General features: G+C 43.5%; 1 protein-coding gene across 8 annotated transcripts in view; it reads right to left on the bottom strand.

Annotated features, from left to right (window-relative positions):
• CUNH6orf89 (chromosome unknown C6orf89 homolog) overlaps positions 1-20,050 on the bottom strand; it is a 55,048-nt gene that overhangs the window by 10,385 nt on the left and 24,613 nt on the right. For 7 of the 8 annotated variants that reach the window (XM_058432220.1, XM_058432218.1, XM_032141700.3 and 4 more), the window contains 5 exons: positions 17,987-18,194; positions 15,801-16,014; positions 3,877-4,028; positions 3,614-3,753; positions 1,762-1,891 (listed from right to left, as the gene is read on the bottom strand). In XM_058432220.1, coding sequence (XP_058288203.1) covers positions 1,762-1,891; positions 3,614-3,753; positions 3,877-4,028; positions 15,801-16,014; positions 17,987-18,175 — 825 coding nt within the window. In that variant the 5' untranslated portion in view covers positions 18,176-18,194. Of the gene's footprint in view, positions 1-1,761; positions 1,892-3,613; positions 3,754-3,876; positions 4,029-15,800; positions 16,015-17,986; positions 18,195-19,410; positions 19,433-20,050 lie in introns of those variants that run through there. The other variant, XM_032141705.2, reaches the window with a different exon arrangement.

The following is a 20,050-nucleotide window of genomic DNA, read 5'->3' as shown; positions in this document are numbered from 1 at the left end:
TGGCAGAAGCCTTAACATCTGTAGTCCTCAAAACAATCTCAGAAGGACCAAAACAAGCGGCTGTATCCCTTCTTCACACAGGCCTAAAGCGGGCAGAGTCATGTTCATCCGTTCCCAGGATGGGAAGAAACAGACAACAGGGTGGCACAGGCCAGCCTAGGCCACACTGTGAGTGGGTGAAGTGTGCCTTGGAGCCCCTCACCTTCTCCCCGAGTGCCACTTAACAACCAGCTCCTCACTTCTGTCCCAAGGCTGCCTTTGGACACTGGGCCCACAGACACGTGACTTTCACAGGGCCCAGGGCCCAGGGATGTGGACAACAGGGTGGGGAAACAGATGCTCTAAGAAACTGGGCTCTCAGGAGTTTTGCCTGTCTGGTCGCTGCCCTTCCCAAAACATCCTCGAGAACCGCAGTATGACTCTGGTAAGCATTTGAGTAACTCTGTATTTACTCCTTTGGCTGGGCTCCTTGGTGTTGCACACGCTGGTGGAATTAACTTTGGTATTCAAGTGGTAAAACCAAGAGAAAGATAAAGGCCGTGTCCCAGAATTATATTTATGAGGATGAAATCATACAAAGGCCTGGAATTCTAGCCGGCGACAGCAGGATAAACTTCTTTAAAATCTGAGGCAAGAGCCCAGCATCTCCACCCCAGTGCTGGCAGACAGAACTTCTTACTTCTAGACAAAATGATTGTTTTTATAGGCTTTTAAATTCCTTTAACACAATTCAGCAAATTTGGAGCCAAGCGATAGTATCAGGAGGTGGAAGCCACGGTCCAGAGTTGGTAGGGAGCCACGATTTGGGAAATTTATTTTTCTACGAAGGAAAATGCATGCTTTTAATTCTCCCAAACTGATCCAGGCTCAAAAACCTTCCTTAGGAATGAGACTCGACAAAAGGAGCAATTCAGAGAAAAGTAAACAGACACAAATGCAGAACAGCTTCTCCCAGTCCACTGGCCCCAGAGAGGTAACTTTGGCTCTGAGCACCTGGCCCCAGACTGAAGTGGGAAATGATGGGGGCAGAGTGGGCTTTTCTACCCCAGCTGGGCTGCCTGCCTATCAAATCCTTCCCAGGCTCCCACACTTTTTGCCTTTCGAGTTCTCTATCTGAAATCTCTTGTTTATTTCTGGCAAAAACCATCCTGGGGGTGAGAGGGTAAAGGGTGTGTCCTTGGGCAACTCACTTAATCTCTCTGGGGCTCAGTTTCCTTATCCACAAGATGAAGCAGTTATTCTATTCATCTACATACTATTCCTTTATAGCTTTCTTTTCTTTCTTTTTTTAAAAAATAGAGATAGGGTCTCCCTATATTGCCCAGGCTGGTCTGAAACTCCTAGGCTCAAGCAATCCTCTTGCCTCAGCCTCCCCAAGTGCTGGATTACAGGCGTGAGTGACCACCGATCATGGCTGCTTCCCTACTTTCTAATTTAAGGTAGGAAAGCCAGACTAATTACACACTCAAGTCCTTCAAATTTTAAGATTTCACTTCTTTTAACATAGAAAAGTAGCTTGCCTCAGGTGTTAAGGGCAGGAGACAGATTTGCAAGGTAACTAGACTTTCTGGAAACCTGCCTTCATGACAAGGTGGGTCCCTCCAAGTCTCCTGGCTAGCAGCAGGAGGGGAGAACTAGACTGTGTGGGTGTCCCCTCAATTCACCCTCTAAGCCAATATGCAGGGAAGGCCTTGGTTATGACATCAGTCCAGGTCCCAAATAAAGAAAATTCTAGATCCAAGTCCTCTCAAAATTTCCTACCTTACTCCCCACAACAGGTTCCGGGTGAAGAAAAGAGCACTTGTTTAAAGAGGCATCTTTTGGAAATGGCAGGTGAGTGAAAACAGGAAAAAGCTCATGTAACATTTGTGATCTGTTCAGAGGTCTTCTCCTGTAGAAGTTTGAAACAGAAAAAAAGTAATTAAACTGGTCAAGCCAGCCCATGACTAAGAGAGAGCCAAGTAAGGGTGGGAAAACTGTGGGCGGTGGGTAAAGAGGGAAAAATATGAGTACAGTATCTTAAGTACTAGGTCCCTGAAGAATAGTTGCACAGAGTCAATGAACTGTAACATGTACACACACAGGCATAAACTCAACAGCCATGATTTGAATATGTGGGTGGAGTGTTTCTAAATTGCAGCTAAAACAATATATAGAGGAAGGAAAGAAACAATCTATTCATTCTATCTTGGAGAAGACGGAAGTAACAGCAGGTCAGGCGGGGGAAGAGGAGAAGACAGAAGGAGGAAGGGACAAAAAGCATGATCCTTCTTCTGAGGCACAGGGAGACGCAGGGGGAAGGCTGCTCAGCTTGTTCAGCTTGCACGCAAACAGCACATTTAAAGAAAGATAGAAGCATTAAGAAATTAATAAAAAGCCTGAAAAAGCCATTTTAATTCTCTCAGATGGAAACTGGCTTTCTTTTCTTACTAGATGGCAACCTTAACCACAAGGAATGAACCATGTCTTCCGCAGGGCACAGGAAGGAACAGCAGGACAAACTGGGGTTTCGATCCTGGCTGGGTAACCTTAGGCAAGTTATTTAACCACTGTTTCCTATTTTTCTTTCTTTCTCCCTCCCCCCACTTTTTTTTTTTTTTTGAGACAGGGTCTCGCTTTGTCACCCAGGCTGGAGTGCAGTGGTGTGATCATGGCTCACTGCAGCCTCAACCTCCCAGGCTCAAGCCATCCTCCCACTTCAGCCTCCCAAGTAGCTTGGATATTTTTTGTAGAGATGGGGTCTCCCTATGTTGCCTGGGCTGGTCTCGAACTCCTGGGCCCAAGTGATCAACCCACCTCAGACTCCCAAAGTGTTGGGATTATAGGCATGAGCCACCATGCCTAGCTACTGATTCCCACTTGTCTGATCTGAAGAATGACAACAATCATTCCTACTTTCCAGAGTTATTATCAGTGTCCCCAGTGAGCCACAGACACTAAGCACCAAGGCACACTGCCTGGCAGAAACAAGTGCCAAAAAATGCAATTCTCCTTCTATTATTTGCACTCTCTCTTCAGCCCCCCGCATAAGGCCCCATTCTACATAAAATGCTAAATGCATACTTAGAAATAAATTATGACGCTATTAGACAAACTTGCTGTCCCCCCCATGGTGGCACCCCTCCTTCTGACACACCTCTTCATCCAACCCCTTTATCTCTCATCATTGGTTTATCAGTGGGATGCCAGCATTGGATTTGTAAAGTGCTGGGCCTGCGGTAGTGGCTCAGTGATAGCTATTACTGTTTTGCGGGTATTTCTGGTCTGCCCCTTTCCTACTTGCAAGCTAAGTGCCCCCATAGCCCCCCCATTTTTTTGAGACAGAGTCTCACTCTGTCACCCAAGCTGGAGTGCAATGGCGCGATCTCAGCTCACGGCAACCTCTGCCTCCCAGGTTCAAGCGATTCTCATGCCTCAGCCTCCAGAGTAGCTGGGATTACGGGCATGCACCACCACACCTGGCTAATTTTTGTATTTTTAGTAGAGATGGGGTTTTGCCATGTTGGCCAGGCTGGTCTGCAACTCCTAGGCTCAAGTGATCTGCCTGCCTCGGCCTCCCAAAGTGCTGGGATCACAGGCATGAGCCACGGTGCCCAGCCCTTTTCCCACTCACCATGGATAAGGAAATGGGAACCACCGTTCAGGAAAGCAGCGCCACCACTTGGCAAAAAACCCTTCAGAGAAGCCTTCTGCCGCCTCAGGGTACTGGCACAAAAAATGCTGAATCTCCTCCGACAACAGGGGCTTTCCCGTCTTGGCAAGGCAGGAAACAAAGTAAAACAAAACAACACAGAGTTACTTGTCAGAAATTTCCTAGAGCTTGACCTGGCCTTTAAGCAAGCAGCCAATCAGTGGGAGACTCAGGCTTCTGCTCACCTTGATCACCAGTGGATGGAGCCTCTCCAATTTCCTTGGGGCGTCTTCCAGAAGCATCACCTTCAGGTGTTTCTGGGCACAGCCAGTGCAGTTGGCAGGAATGGGCTCTGACTCATTCTGCTCACAGTCTTTTGTCCACCAGGGGTCAAAGTCTGAGAGAGGAAGGGATATGGAGAAAACAGATGCTGAAAGAGCATAGCTGGTACATCCAGTAGCTCCAGCAATGAAACAAGAAAGGAAAGACATCATAACGACTTTTATTTATTTATTTATTTTGAGACAGAGTCTCGCTCTGTCACCCAGGCTGCAGTGTAGTGGCACTGTCCAGCTCACTGTAACCCCTGCCTTCTAGGTTCAAGGGATTCTCCTGCCACAGCCTTCCGAGTAGCTGGAACTACAGGCGCATGCCACCACACCTGGCTAATTTTTGTATTTTTAGTTGAAACGGGGTCTCGCCATGTCACCCAGGCTGGTCTTGAATTCCTGGGCTCACGTGATCTGCCCACATTGGCCTCCCAAAGTGCTGGGATTACAGGTGCAAGCCACCGCATCCAGCCCATAATAATTTTTAAAAACAAACAATGATAAGCACTGGAGACCGCTGAAAAGGTAAGGTATATATGAAGCAGCCTCTGAGGAGGGAGCAGAGGACGGGCAGGAAGGAGAGGTACTCTTCTCTGTATACCTTTTTACACTTTGTGGAAAATATCTTTTAACCTGCCATGCATTTCCTAAATCAAATCAACAAATAAAGCATAACAGCTAGGAAAAACATTCAGCAGTGTGGAGCTAAAGAAGTAGTTCCCCCAACAACATTTTCTAACCTATGACCCATATGGCTGAAATGTCTACAGCACGGGGGGCTGGTGTGGACAGAAGGGTGACCCCACCATCATCGCTGTGCCCTAATGCACTTCTCACACATGCTGGATGTGTGCCTAGACCCTTGGTTCACAAGTACACATGGGAGCCAGGACTCTGGGAAGGAAGAGTGAGAAAAGGGCACAGAAGAGGAAAGGGATGGAGAGGGTAGATAAGACTTTTCTGGAGCCATCTTTGGACTAAAGTGAATTGCATCTGTCCATAAGACAGACAGCCCTCTATCCCAGCTCAGGAGGGGGTGGGTGGGGCCGCCAGCCATAGTTTCCAGCCCCACATGCTGATCAGAAATGGAAGACCCCCAACCCAGACACTGCTGTGAGTGACAGCGGCTCCCTGACATGCCTGTCTGGTTTGGCTCCTTCTCTGAGGGGCTCTTGTTTCTGCACAGCCTTTCCCAGCTTCCCTCTGTTGCCATGCTGTTTATAATGTTATTTCATTATTTCTTGTTTACTTTCTGTTCCACTTTGGATTTCATCTGTATTCTCTGAGAGATGTGTTTGTTTTAAACTCTGCTTTGAGTCTAAAATGTTTCAGAAGATGGTTCTGATTAAAACCCAATGGAAACCAAATCAGGAGAGAGCCTACGACAAATGATAACAGACAACCAAATGTGGCTGAAACGAAGTCAATTTTTTAAACCAATAAACATACTTGGAAACTGACCCTTAACCACAAAACATTTTCTGTGGTTGGCAGTAAGCGCTACATCCTTGTTTTCTCTGAGGTAGTAGTAGTGGGGCATAGTAAATCCTCACTGGGGAAGGACCGTGTTTGTTCTTGGCTGGTCTGCTGAGCATCCTCCATCTCTTGCAGATAGTATCTGTGCTTCCTGGAGGCAACTGCCACCTACCTTTCTCAGCTAGTCTCAACCTGCAGGAAGATTATTAGCCAGAGGATTACCGCTACACCCTGCTCCTGGAAGGGCGCCTCTCCTCCCACAGTACTCTGGGGGTAGCTGAAAACCCTTTAGTACCACCTGTTTCAGTGGCACACTGAGGCTGCAAAGTCGCATTTTTTCTTCTCCAATATTTTCAAATGTTTCTTATTCAGGGTCAAATATGATAAATTCTTGCCAATATGCAAAAAATCTGGATAATGGACACACCATGAGGCATAATCATAACAACATGTTACAATTATACAGCACTTCAGTTTCCAAAGTACTTGCGATGGAAGGGGAAGGAGAAAGCAAGCTAGCGCACTGAGTGCTTGCCCTATGTTAGTCACTTTCCCATGTTACAGCATTTAATTTTCACTGTGTAATTACTGAGGAGGAATCACTATTCTCATTCTGTGGATGAACTAACTGAAAGTTAGAGGTGATAGGAAGTTCCTGAGGTGCCAGAGTGTGGCAGGAAGAACACAGCAGATGCCGGGCGTGCAGTGGGGGTTTGGGTAAGGAAACAGGCTGCAGAGGAAGATGTGGTGAGGGCTTCCAGGGCTTGAAGCATGTCTGGCTCTACTCAAAACAAAAAGAGGAACTGCTGGAGGCTTCTGAGCAGGAATTTCTCGATGTTCTAGGAAGATTATTCTGGATTGTGACTAGGGTGCCCTAGGAGAGAGAGGCTGGGAAAAGGAAGACCTGGTTATATTTTGGTTTTGCCCTTTTTAGGGAAAAGGGGGGGGGTTCCACCGTGATGAGAAGTGAAATATGATGGATGAGGCAGTGGGAATGGAAAAAAGGGGTGGTGGATTCAAGAAGCGGTGAGGATGAAATCTACAGCCCCAAGGAGCACTACTGTGAATGTGTGACTATACTGTCCTCTTGGTCAGTGTCATAATAAACCTGCAGATCTCTGGTATCGCCCATGTCACTAGTGCTCATCTAGGGAATGTCATCTGCAGATTTATTATTGACACTTTTCTGTAGTAGTGTGTCATATTCCAACAGAATCAGTTAATTATGACAGTCTTCCCAGGAGATGAGAGTGAAGCACCAGGAGAAAGGGGCACCTTCCTCGAATTTGTACAAAGGTGCTGCATGGGCTAGCAGCGAGCAGCTCTTAACCTAAGAGTTAGGAGAATTATTTTAAATATAACTTATTTAATTTTTTTTTTTTTTTTTGGAGATGGAGTCTCGCTCTGTCGCCCAAGCTGGAGTGTAGTGGTGCGATCTCGGCTCACTGCAACCTCCGCCTCCTGGAGTCAAGCGATTCCCCTGCCTCAGCCTCCTGAGTAGCTGGGATTACAGGTGCCCGCCACGAAGCCCGGCTCATTTTTGTATTTTTAGTAGAGACAGGGTTTCACCATGTTGGCCAGGCTGGTCTCAAACTCCTGACCTCAGATGATCCACCAACCTCAGCCTCGCAAAGTGCTGGGATTACAGGCGTGAGCCACCACGCCCAGCCCAGCCTTATTTAATTTTAATTTTATTCAGAGCTTTAGATATTCTTGGGATTTCCAGGTGGAGATGCCTTTAAAAAGCAGGTAGAAGAAAACCCAGTAAAGGGAAATCAAGAAAGAAACAGAAAGTAGGAATAGCAAACTAAAAGAAAAACTTGGAGGTGGTGTTCCTTGAGGGACTAAGAACACAAGTAAAAAACTGTTAGTACTAAAAAGAGAATTTAATAAGGTGACAGAATACAAGATACAGACTTTCAGATACATGAAAACTAACAGCTTTCTTACTCTACTGGCCACAATCAGTTACAAACTGGAATGGAAAATGATCTCATTCATAATAACTAGCAATAAATTTAACAAGATAAAACAGTTATGGGTGGTGGCTGACGCTTGTAACCCCAACACTTTGGGAGGCCGAGGTGGGATGGCTTGAGCCCAGGAGTTTGAGACCAGCCCCCTTTTTTTTTGAGACAGGGTCTTGCTCTGTCGCCCAGGCTGGAGTGCAGTGGCGCGATCTCAGCTCACTGTAGCCCTGACCTTCCAGGTTCAAGTCATCCTCCCACCTTAGCCTCCCAAGTAGCTGGGACTACCAGTGTGTGCCATCACACCCAGCTAGTTTTTATATTTTTTGTAGAGACAGGGTTTCATCATGTTGCTCAGGCTAGTTTTGAACTCCTGAGCTCAAGCAATCCACCCGCCTTGGCCTCCCAAAGTGCTGGGATTACAGGTGTCAGCCACCATGCCTGGCCGATAAAGGATAAACATAGATTTTTAATTAAGTGAGGAAAGGATAGATTCAATAAATCAAATTGGGACAAGTGACCATCTATATGGAAGAAAATAAAGTTAGATTCCTACCCTTTCACCATATACTGAATTAAATTCTAGATTGATTTAAGATACAAATAGATAACACAAAATTTTAAAAATAATAAAGGAGCTGGACATGGTGGCACTTTAGTCCCAGCTACTCAGGAGGCTGAGGCAGGATAATCTCTTGAACCCAGGAGTTCAAGGCCAGCCTGGGAACACAGTGAGATCCTGTCTCAAAAAAAAAAAAGCTGGAGGAACTAGAGGAACTACTCCAAACCGTAGAGAGTTCATATACTTTCATGAGTTCTCATCTGTGTAAGAACGTGTCCGTAAATGGGAGACTTCAGATAAATTAGTCAATCCCTTGGCACAGCAGTTTCCTCATCTTTGAAATGGCTATAAAAACAGTATCTACCCTAAGTGACTGTTGTGAGGACTGAGAAATGAGTGTTTTTATAATCTTGGGGAAAAGGAAGGCCTCCTAGAGGCTACAAAGGAAAAATGGACAGATTTGACCAATATTTGCACATACGAGACAAATAATCAGTATTTCTAGTACATAAGCTTCTGTTTGAATTAACAAAAAATTTCTTTTTTTTTTTTTTGAGACAGGCTCTCATTCTGTCACCCAGGCTGAAGTGCAGTGGTGCAATCACAGCTCACTGTGGCCTTGACCTCCCCGGGCTCAGGTGATCCTCCCACCTCAGCCGCCAGAGTAGCTGGGACTACAGCTGTGCACCACCATATATGGCTAATGTTTTGTATTTTTTGTAGAGCTAGGGTTTCTCCATGTTGCCCAGGCTAGATAAAAAAATTTTTAATGGGGAAAGAATATGAACAAGTAATTCACAGAAAAGTATTATAAATATAAATGGCCTATAAACCATTTGAAAAGACATGCAATTTGACTAATAATCAACGAAATGCAACTTGAAATGAGATACTATTATTTAGTTTTCTAACTGGCAAAACATTGACAACATCCAGTGTCAATGATCAACATATGCTATTAATGAAAGTATAAGCTGGTATAAGTTTATGAAGACAATTTGGTTGCATTTATTAAAATTTAAAACGCACATGCCCTTTGACTCAGCTAGTCCATTTCCAAGAATATATCTTACAGAAAAAACAGTATATCTATATAAAGATATGTGTATATGAATCTCTCAGGTAGATATTTTTATAATAGCAAAAAAAAAAAAAAAACTCACAACAACCCTAGAAAATGGTTAAATTATAGAAGAGTTACAGAATCAACTAATATGAAATCCTCAAAAATATATATACAGGGTTTAATTATGTTTTCCCAAAATCCACATCTTTTCTAGAACCTCAGAACATGACCTTGGAGATAGGGTGGCCACAAATGTAGTCAGTTAAGATGAGTCATACTGAAGTAGGATGAGCCCTGAATCCAATCTGAATGATGTCCTTAGAAGAAAACAGAAGACACAAAGACACACACAGAAAGCAGATAGCCACGTGAAGGTAAAGGCAGAGGCTGAAGTTATGCTGACACAGCCAAGGAACGCCAAGGGACTGCTGAAAACCACCGGAAATTGGAAGAGGCCAGGAAGGATTCTTCCCTAGAGCCTTTGAGAGGGGGTGTGGCCCTATCAACCTGGATTTCTAACTTCTGGACTCCACAACTGTGAGGTACTGGATTTCTGTTGTTTTAAGCTGCTCGGCCTGTGATGCTTTGTTTTGGCAGCCTTAGAAACTAATACAATGTGTCTAGCCAAAAATACGTACATGAGATCTTTTGTATGTGTGTGAACAAAAAAGTATTTCTATTTATATATATTAAGTATATCTATTTGTATAGACATGGAAAAACTCAGAAGGATGTATACCAAGTTATTACTAGCAGTTGCTTGAGTAGAAAAGTTAAAAGGATAGAGATGAGAAATATTACTTTGTTATAAGTATTTTTTAAATATCAAAATATTACACCTCTTACTGTCTTTGTATGCATGTATTTTATACACTTTCCAAGTCAAAATGTCTTTGGAGATCATGAAAACTGAAGCCGAGAATTCAATGCTGAAGTGTAGAGGTAAATCATCTCAGAAGGCTGGCCCCAGAGAGGCACCTGACAGGAGCAGAGGTGGCCAAGCTGGTGGCCCGCAAAGAAGGAAGGGAAGTAACAAGAAAAAAAGATCACTGGAATGGGGTAGCCTGTGCCATCCACCTGAACTAAGGGAGTCCAAACTTTAAAAGAAAGAACTACGTTTGATTTCTCTGTAGTCCTGGGATCACCAAGGTGGATAAAGCATATGAGCTTAGACAGAGGAATAGGCAAACGGCGAACTAGGGGTGGGGGTCGGGTGCAGGCTCCTCCTCCTCTCCCCACAGAGTCCCTGACAACAGAAAGAGATGTGGCCAGACTCCAGCTTGGCCTCCGTCCATCTGAAAAGGTTTTGTCTGACGTGTTCTCTATACAACTGGCTGGAGCCATCATGCCACAAAGTGAACAAAATTCCATCCTGGGAAACAGCCAACAGCACACAGCCAGCCGAGTCCATGTAACCCTAGTTTACGGCTTTTGACTACCTAATATGCTGCATCTCACTTCTTTCCAGCCCTCCTGTTTCTAACCACTTTTCCTGACGCACCAGACAGAATAGTCAGTGTAAATTATATAGCAACTTCCTACTTTTCTTTTAATTTCTAAGGCTTCTTTACTGCAGATATCCCTCATACCAGATATTTTAAACATTTTTTTAAAGGTATGACAGAGAAATCCTACATATAAAAGTTCAATAAAGCTTGTAACTTGTATTTCAAGTTTTCACTATGATTTGGAATCATTTCACTGTTGGAGATGTCAAAAACAGTCTCTCAGACAAAACACAGCCATGAAGTCAACGTGCAGAGACCATAACTACCCAGCCTTCTTTACAAGTTGGGCACTGGGCAGAAAAATGGATGGGCCAATGTCTCACCCATCACAGAGCCTCCTGGTGCCTGAGAGTTATTTACAAGAAAACTCACTTAGGCTGGTTCACTGCAGACAACCATAACATCCTGGAATTCTGCGTGGGGAGAGTCCTGTTACACAGATTATTTACCTGGCAAAAACAAAACAAAACAAAATATTTCTTTCCAGGACAAAAAACTCCCTCTGGATAAAAAGGATAGGGAAGAAAGAAAAGAACAAAGCCAATACTAGCTCTACAAGAGCAGTGGTTTTGTCTGTTTTGTTCACTGCTTTGTTGAGAACAGTGCCTGGCATATATAGCAGGGTCTCCATAAACATTTATTGAATGAGTGAATGAAGTTGGGGAGAGGGAGGAAGGGATGGAAGGAGGGAGGAAGGCAGGCAGAAAGGCTGATTTTTCAGAAGCTTTAACAATAGAATTAAGTCCATGGGGAGAAAAATCAAATGAGCAATCTGGATTCACAGAAACCTCAAAATAAAGATTAAATAAACATAACCTCATGATTTCTTACGTTATAAATGTACCCAAGAAAAACCTGCAAAGCCCATGACAAAGTTCCCATGACTTTCACTAGTGTGTGCTCAATATTTAATCAGGCTGCTCTCCAGAAGCTTGTTTTTGCATAGCACCTCTTCTAGTACCCTGGGCATGAGGCAGGGGTGAAGCCTTGATAGTGAAGGAGGCTTTTGCCAGGTCCCTGCATGTGTGGCACCATGCCCAGAGCCATTTTCACACACCGTAGAGGGAAAGAGCCCAAGAAATCATTTCACCAACAGCCTTGCCTCCAGGAAGCAATGCATTGGAACCACTCCAAACCATAGAGAAAGTCTGAGTTCTCACTTGTACAAAAATTTGTTTCTAAATGTGAAAATTTATTATCAAAAACACAGCAAAAGAAAAAATCATAAATAAGTAAATAAATGTGAGACTTTAGACAAGTCAGTCAATCCCCTTGCACATCAGTTTCCTCATCTTTGAAATGAACATAAAAACAATATCTACCTTATGTGACTGCTGTGAAGACTGAGAAATAAATATAAAGTGCATGGCACAGTACCTGGTATACAGTAAGTGCTTGACAGAGCTGTTATTATCACAGAAGGTAAGCTTATTTTGCAAATAAAAGAGTAAGGTTTTCCTTGAGGTCTAAGCAGTTCATCTTTGAGCACAGGTCTGGACTAAGTCTTACTAGATTCTGAGTTTGAGGCCAATAAATGATTTGCTATTTCCAAAACTTCTTGATTTTGCTGAATCTACTTCATCCTTCCTTTGAAGGTTACGGGATGCATCAAGTTCCAAATGTGTGCCTTTTCACTGTATGTGAGAACTATCCCAGGCTTCCTCAGTAGAAATGAATATGTTATTTTTAAATTGGCCAGAAAATGACCAAAGTAAACAAAATAATTGGCCGAACATGCTAGCGCCTGGCTTGACTGAGGGCAGAGATGGCAGGCCGTAAGTGTGGTATCTTGGACAGAATGCTAGAGGGAGTTAAGAAACTAGGGTTCAAGTGTGATTTTGCCACTTTTAGCTGGGTAAGCAAGTTCCTTTACCTCCCCTGGCCTCAGTTACCTCTTTTATAAAATGGGGTATGTACTAGATTAACTCTAAAATTCTTTTTTAGCTTTAAGACTCAATGATTCCATGGAAATGGTAAAAACCAAGGGGATGGTTGGCAGGAGTAAAGTGACTATAAAGATGTGAAGCCAGGAGGAGAGAAAAACACTAAGAATGTGAATGTAAAGAGAAAACTCTGGGTCAGTAAGAGGAAAGATTAAGTAAGTCAAATATTATCCATAAGGGTGCAGACTAGGGAGGATGAACTGGGCTGAATGTCTAAGACAAGATCAGGTCGGGAAAATTCTAAAAGGTCAGTAGCTTGGAAGACCACTTATCTTTGGAACAGCCAGAAAGAATATCGTCTCTTCAGGGACTAGGGAGTTAAGAGAAAGTAACTGATGATCTGAGAGAGAGAGTGTAGAACTCCAACATCAGACTTAAAGCTAGACTCTTTAGGTCTACTGCATGGCTACAGACTACTCACATCAGAGGTGAAGGGCTCAGTCTCTGAAGACTGGCTGCCTGGGTTCCAATCATGGCTCCGTGACTAGACTTGGGACCTTGAGCAAGTGACCTAACCATACTGTGCCTCAGTGTCCTCATCTGTAAAATGGGCATAAAACCTGAAGCTACCCTATAGGGATGTTGTCAAGATTAAATAAGCCGATATATGGAAAGCCCCCTGAACAGGGTCTGGCAGCTGGTAAGTAATAAACAACTGTCAGTTTATTTACTTATTTTTTGCTGCAGAGTGGGATGTTTCCATGACTCGCTGCAAAGTCACTTCATTCTTCTTATTGAGAGCATTTAGGGGAAGGATTTCCTATCTAAGGCTGAAATCTAGAAAAAGAACCCCACTTCTGTCACCTTTTTGTTCCCTGGGTGGGGTCGGGGGAAACTTCCAGTCATTGGTGGTGGTGCCTCTTGTACATCACCAAGGCTGCAGCTGCCCTCCATCACTCCCGAGGTGCACTGCAAGGAGCACCAGATGACCCCGGGAGTGTGAGACAGGCCAGCACTTCAGGAAACCATATGGGGTTTCCTTTGGGGAATCTGTCACACCATTCTCCCCTTGCATTTACTTTAAATGTACGGCTAAGTAATCCTAACTTTAAGGTAGTTGTTTTTTGATACCAGGACATTAAAAATGATGTACTTTTACTTTCCCTGCCCTATTACAGGCCCAGATTAAGTTGCACTTAATTCTCCCTCGTGTTTCTGTTTACTCTTCATATAATTACGCATTTTTAACTTTTCTTCCAAATGCTATGCAAAATGCTGTTAGTTTCACATATCTACAGCTTCCCAGAATTAGCATACATAGGAAAATATGGTGCTTCCACATCCACATTTACAAGTAAAAACAGCACTTTAATAGAATCAACAACATTAAAGAGCTAAAGCCACACCCTTCCAATGCTCACTCGCTCTCTCTACAACTGAGCTCCAAGGACTTGTTTTATTTCCATCTGCAAGGCAAAATATTGATTTGAAGTAGTCCAAATAATCCGGCTTGTTGACAAGACACTAATGTTTCTGGAATGTTTAAACTATGATTTAGAGAAGAAGCAAGCAGTGTTCATTGACGATGCCCCATTTCTCAGTTCAACTGTGTATGGAGATTTACTTTATAGGGCTGGGGAAGAAGATAATGCTATCAAGCAGGTCGGGAAAACTCACCAGGAGTTGCCGTTAGGGAGGCTGTCGGGGGAGGACAGTCAGGAAAGGAGACTGGTGTGTCTGAGGAAGAGGCACAGACTGGCCTAACTGACAAGTTTCTCTCGCTGTTTTCCTCCAAACGCTTTGAACCGTTCTGATAGGAGTTTGAGACTGCATTTTTTTTTTTTTTTTTTAGCTCTGTTAGTGACATTTCAAAAGCAACCTTCCCAATAAATACAAGGAAGTTATAGCTGGAATTTTCAAATGAAATATCTGAGCTGTTGATTTTTTAATGAGGTGGAATTCTTGTCTTACAATGTCCCCTTCCTCTGATTTTGATACAATTTTGGAAACCTTCCCATGACTTCCTCAAGTATACAAAAATAGCTTTCAATGGAGACCCAATCCAAGGGGTGATTTTTATGACTCATTAGATCTTAAAGAATGACATTATGAGACCATCCTGGCTAACACGGTGAAACCCCATCTCTACTAAAAATATAAAAAATTAGCCAGGCGTGGTGGCGGGCGCCTATAGTCTCAGCTACTCAGGAGGCTGAGGCAGGAGAATGGCGTGAACCCAGGAGGCGGAGCTTGCAGTGAGCCAAGATCGCGCCACTGCACTCCAGCCTGGGTGATACAGCAAGACTCCAACTCAAAAAAAAAAAAAAAAAAAGAATGAACATTATGATTATAAAGCTTAAATACATTTTTTCTGAAAGCATTTTTCCTAAAAGTTATGATGCATTCTAAAAGTTTCAAAACATGGTTACACAATAAATTCTATAATCCATTTGTGATATTAATATACATGTTATTCTACATTGCCAAATAAGATAAACATCATCAAAAAAATCCCAAAATAATATCCCCCTTTCTCAAAAAGTAAATTTCTTTATACACACATACGCACACACACACACACACACAAAATTGGGGCAGGGTCTCGCTATGTTGCCTAGGCTGGTCTTGAACTCCTGGGCTCAAACCAATCCTTTTGTCTCAGCTTCCCAAATTGCTAGGATTATAGTTGTAAACCACCACACCCAGCCTGAAAAAGTAAATTTCAACTCTTATTACATGTTACACTATCCTCAAAAGGAAACCCCTCAAATAGTCTATCGGACTATGAATTCTTATGCCACTGATACACCGTTACTAAATTTATGTGTTTTTAAAATTCTACTTACTGGCAAAATTGATATACTTTTGAGCACTAAATTAAATGAGCTGTGACAGAGAGAGAAGGGCTAAAATGAAAGAGTGGGATATACCTAGACAAAAACCTAGCCCAATAGGCCAAGGACTGTTAGAGGACCTTTAGAAGCAAGCTGAACTCGGTTGCTTTCAATAAACCAATACCTATGTATTAAATATGCATTAAGGACAGGAATCACAGGAGAGAAAAGGATGAGATACAATCAAATCCTTTTTATGGGCAAAGACATTCATCCCCATCATGTGTGTTCTGGAATTTGGGGGTGTGAATTTGGCTCTACCAGATGTTCCTCTAGCAAGTTTCTTAATCTCTCTGAGCCTTGGTTTCTTCATCTGTCAAATGGGGATAATAAACCCCATCTCATAGAGTTTTAGTGGGGACTGAATTAAAGGAGACAATATAGAGAGCGTGCCTCTCATCAGGTATCAATAAATGTTACTTCCTTTCCTATCATATACTGTCAAGAAAACTGTATCTAATAAGTAGTAAATGTTGCATTTTACCTGGAAAGGGTCTGTCTTCATCACCCCCATGCAGAGGAACTCCCTTATTTTCTGACATGTACTTCTTGGCAATGGGCAAGGACATCAGCCTAATGTGATGGATGAGTGAGCGCCAGGTGTGAGCTCCAGAAAGCACTGGCTCAGGTGCCAATGGGCTGAAAGGTTGAATCACAAAGTAGGCAGTGAGCAAGATTAATCCCAAGGTTGCGAGAACCTACAAGGAAAGATAGAAAAGGCATTAATAATCGTCCCAGCAAACAAATACCTTAATACCAAGAAAAACAAAACAAAACAAAACAGGCTTCTTTTGCTACTTCCAATATGCCTTAAGAACTACTCCATTTTCATAAACAAGCCACTTACATTTACTTCTGGAAGAATTTAGAATTTGAGAACTACAGGGACTGCAAGGCTTACCAAGCTGCTACCATATAATCAGTGTATTTTAAAATTCACCATTTAAAAATACACAGGCCGGGCACAGTGGCTCTTGCCTGTAATCCCAGCACTTTGGGAGGCCGAGGCGGGCAGATCACGAGGTCAGGAAATCGAGACCATCCTGGCTAGCATGGTGAAACCCCGTCTCTACTAAAAATACAAAAAAATTAGCCGGGCGTGGTGGCGGGCGCCTGTAGTCCCAGCTACCCGGGAGGCTGAGGCCAGAGGATGGAGGGAACCCGGGAGATGGAGCTTGCAGTGAGCCGAGATCGCACCACTGCACTCCAGCCTGGGCGACAGAGCGAGACTCCGTCTCAAAAAAAAATAATAATAATAATAATACACAAAGGGGCAGGGCGCAGTGGATCACACCTGTAATTCCAGCACTTTGGGAGGCCAAGGTGGGTGGATCACCTGAGGTCAGGAGTTCGAGACCAGCTTGGCCAACATGGTGAAACCCCACCTCTACTAAAAATACAAATATTAGGCCAGGCACAGTGGCTCATGCCTGTAATCCCAGCACTTTGGGAGGCTGAGGTGAGTGGATCACCTGAGGTCAGGAGCTCGAGACCAGCTGACCAACACAGTGAAACCCCCATCTCTACTAAAAATACAAAATTAGCCAGGCATGGTTGCGCATGCCTGTAATCCCAGCTACTTGGGAGGCTGAGGCAGGAGAATTGCTTGAACCTGGGAGGCGGGGGTTGCAGTGAGCCAAGATCACGCCATTGCACTCCAGCCTGGGCAACAAGAGTGAAACTCTGTCTCAAAAAATAAATAAATACATACATAATGGCTGGTTGCAGTGGCTCACGCCTGTAACCCCAGCACTTTGGGAGACTGAGGCGGGCAGTCTCTAACTCAGTCTGAGAGTGACTGACTGGACTAAAGTCACTTGAGCCCAGGAGTTCCAGATCAGCCTGGACAACACGGAAAACCCCATCTCCACAAAAAATAGAAAAATTAGCCAGGTGTGGTGGTGCATGCCTGTGGTCCTAGGTACTTGGGAGGCTGAGATTGGAGGATCACCTGAGTCTGGGAGTTCGAGGCTGCAGTGAGCCATGATGGCACCACTGCACTCCAGCCTGGGCAACAGAGTGTAACCTTGACTAGAAAAATAAAAAATCTGTCCAGGTGCGATGGCTCAGGCCTGTAATCCCAGCACTTTGGGAAGCCGAGGTGGGCAGATCACCTGAGGTCAGGAGTTCAGGACCAGCCTGACCAACATGGAGAAACCCTGTCTCTACTAAAAATACAGACCAGCCTGACCAACATGGAGAAACCCTGTCTCTACTAAAAATACAAAATTAGCTGGGCGTGGTGGCGCATGCCTGTAATCGCAGCTACTTGGGAGCCTGAGGCAGGAGAATCACTTGAACCCAGGAGGCAGAGGCTGCGGTGAGCCGAGATTGCGCCATTGCACTCCAGCCTAGGCGACAAGAGTGAGACTCCGTCTCAAAACACACACACACACACACACACACACACACACACACCCCAAACAAATAATAAAAAATTAAATAACAATATTACACAAATATAATTTAACTATAAATATGCAGCTTTCATCTAGGACCTTTAACAACACAGTCAAATTTCCTAGTAACACATGGTAACAAGAGCAAAGGCCAATTTATTCATGGAAAAACCAAGGCTCAGTGGTGGGATTAATCAAAAATAGCATTTGTGAAGAATGTTGAACAGTTTGTGCTCTGTTGAAGCAATTACCAACTCAGGAAACATTTTACCTTATACACAACTATAAGGAGAGGATACTGGGGGGGCGGCCTCTGAGGTTCATTCTTTTCCAGCAGCTGTCTGATAAATTTTTCAATTGCCTTCTCTGACATGCCACACTGATGGCCGGTCTGTCTCACCAAATCAACAGTCTCTGAAAGTTTGTCATAAATGCTGATCTCATTGGCAGCAAGATCCATGTCTTCCAGTATAAAATCCCTGACACAGACGGGGAGAAAATAAATGTAAGAAGAAGGGTGGTTTCTTCAGGTACCTCCTCTTCAAAGACCGTCTGTAAAGAAGGACTAGTTTTGTGCTTTCCTCAATCCTCTGCAGACCAACACTTTTATGAAACACAATGAATACATACAGACAATGTCAGATTGCCATACAAGTTTTAAAATAGTCATTAACTGTGGGCCAGGAACAGTTTACAGACGTGCACTAGTTCCCAAACACTGAAGAGCACTGGTCTAGAGCACAATATATCCTAATGGGACTCTGAAGCACTAATGACATCCAAAAAAGATTTCTGACACCAATGATGGGAGATCTGCTACTGGTGATTTCCTAAAATTAAAAACATGGATTATGCACAGTGTTGTTGATCAATTATTTCTTTCCAATTATACCAGAAAGATCTTTTAGCAACACAAGAGGAAGAACTGATCACTGAAGATTACTGAAGGTGATTTACTGAGAGCAATAGGCTGAAAAGCTTTGTTCTTGGCAGAGCAAACATTTCAGACAATACAAAAACCATGGCATGCGGCTTGCAGTCCTCACACTTTTCTTTCTTCTTCTTTTTTTTTATTTCTTCTAGAGCAACCAGAGTCCTCATGCTTTTCTACAAATACAATTTTAGAAAATAAAGGGCATTTTATTTGTATTTTATATACTTAAAATACCTAAGATTTTTAACTAATTTAAAAATTCAATTTGTGTTCTTATAGTTATTTTAAAGACAGATTGTTTCATCATGCCCAGAGAACAAAAGGTAAAAACTAATGGGGCAAAGTAGAGTTCTCTCTGTATCATTTGTAAAATGAAATTAAATAGTTCCAAGGCTGGGCGCAATAGCTCGTGCCTGTAATCCCAGCACTTCGGGAGGCTGAGGCAGGCAGATCACCTGAGGTCGGGCGTTTAAGACCAGCCTGACTAACACGGAGAAACCCCGTCTCTACTAAAAATACTAAATCAGCCTGGCATGGTGGTGGGTGCCTGTAATCCCAGCTACTCGGGAGGCTGAGGCAGAAGAATCTCTTGAACTCGGGAGGCGGAGGTTGTGGTGAGCCGAGATCACGCCATTGCACTCCAGCCTGGGCAACAAGAGCGAAACTCCATCTCAAAAAAAAAAAAAAGAAAAGAAAAGAAAAGAAAAACAAATTTTAAAAATCAGCTTGGCCTGGTGGCACACACCTGTAGTCCCAGCTACTTGGGAGGCTGAGGTGAGAGGACTGCTTGAGCCCAGGAGTTTGAGGCTGCAGTGAGCTATGATCATACCACTGCACTCCAGCCTGGGAGACAGAACGAGATCCCATCTCTAGAGAAATAAAATAAGATAAAATAATTAAATGGCTATTTAAAAAAGTGTTTAAGTTACAGAACAATAATATTTTTCTTCATTTACAGGAGGAAGAAGAGTGCTTCTTCGGGTTTGTGCTCTCTTCTACGGGGCTTTATTTATTTATTTTTAATACAGAGGGTCCTTTTATTTTGCATACTTCATTCTTACAGTGCTTCTAGCTTCAAAAAGTACTGACATAGTACATGTGTATTCTCTCAGTAAGGAGATGCTGCCACCTGTAGGGGGGAGGACATAGTCATGTTGTTACAACACAACCCAGCACACACCAGCACATCTCCTCTTCCAGCAGTGTGCCTCCCAATCACTCCTGTTTGGTCCTCTTTATGACTATTAAGTGTTTAGCTCATTAGGTCTTAACCTGGCTTGCACATTAGAATCACCTAGAGAGCGTTTCATAAATGCTCATACCTGGGCATCGACTCAGACCAATTAGATCAGAATCAGAAGACTTCTAATGGTAGATTACAAGGCATGCAATCTAGACTTT

This window comes from Hylobates moloch, unplaced genomic scaffold (genome assembly GCF_009828535.3).
Source record: "Hylobates moloch isolate HMO894 unplaced genomic scaffold, HMol_V3 SCAFFOLD_20, whole genome shotgun sequence".
NCBI classification, from domain to species: Eukaryota; Metazoa; Chordata; class Mammalia; order Primates; family Hylobatidae; genus Hylobates; species Hylobates moloch.
Note: the sequence above shows the minus strand (reverse complement) of the source record. Positions and strands in the feature narration are given on the sequence as shown.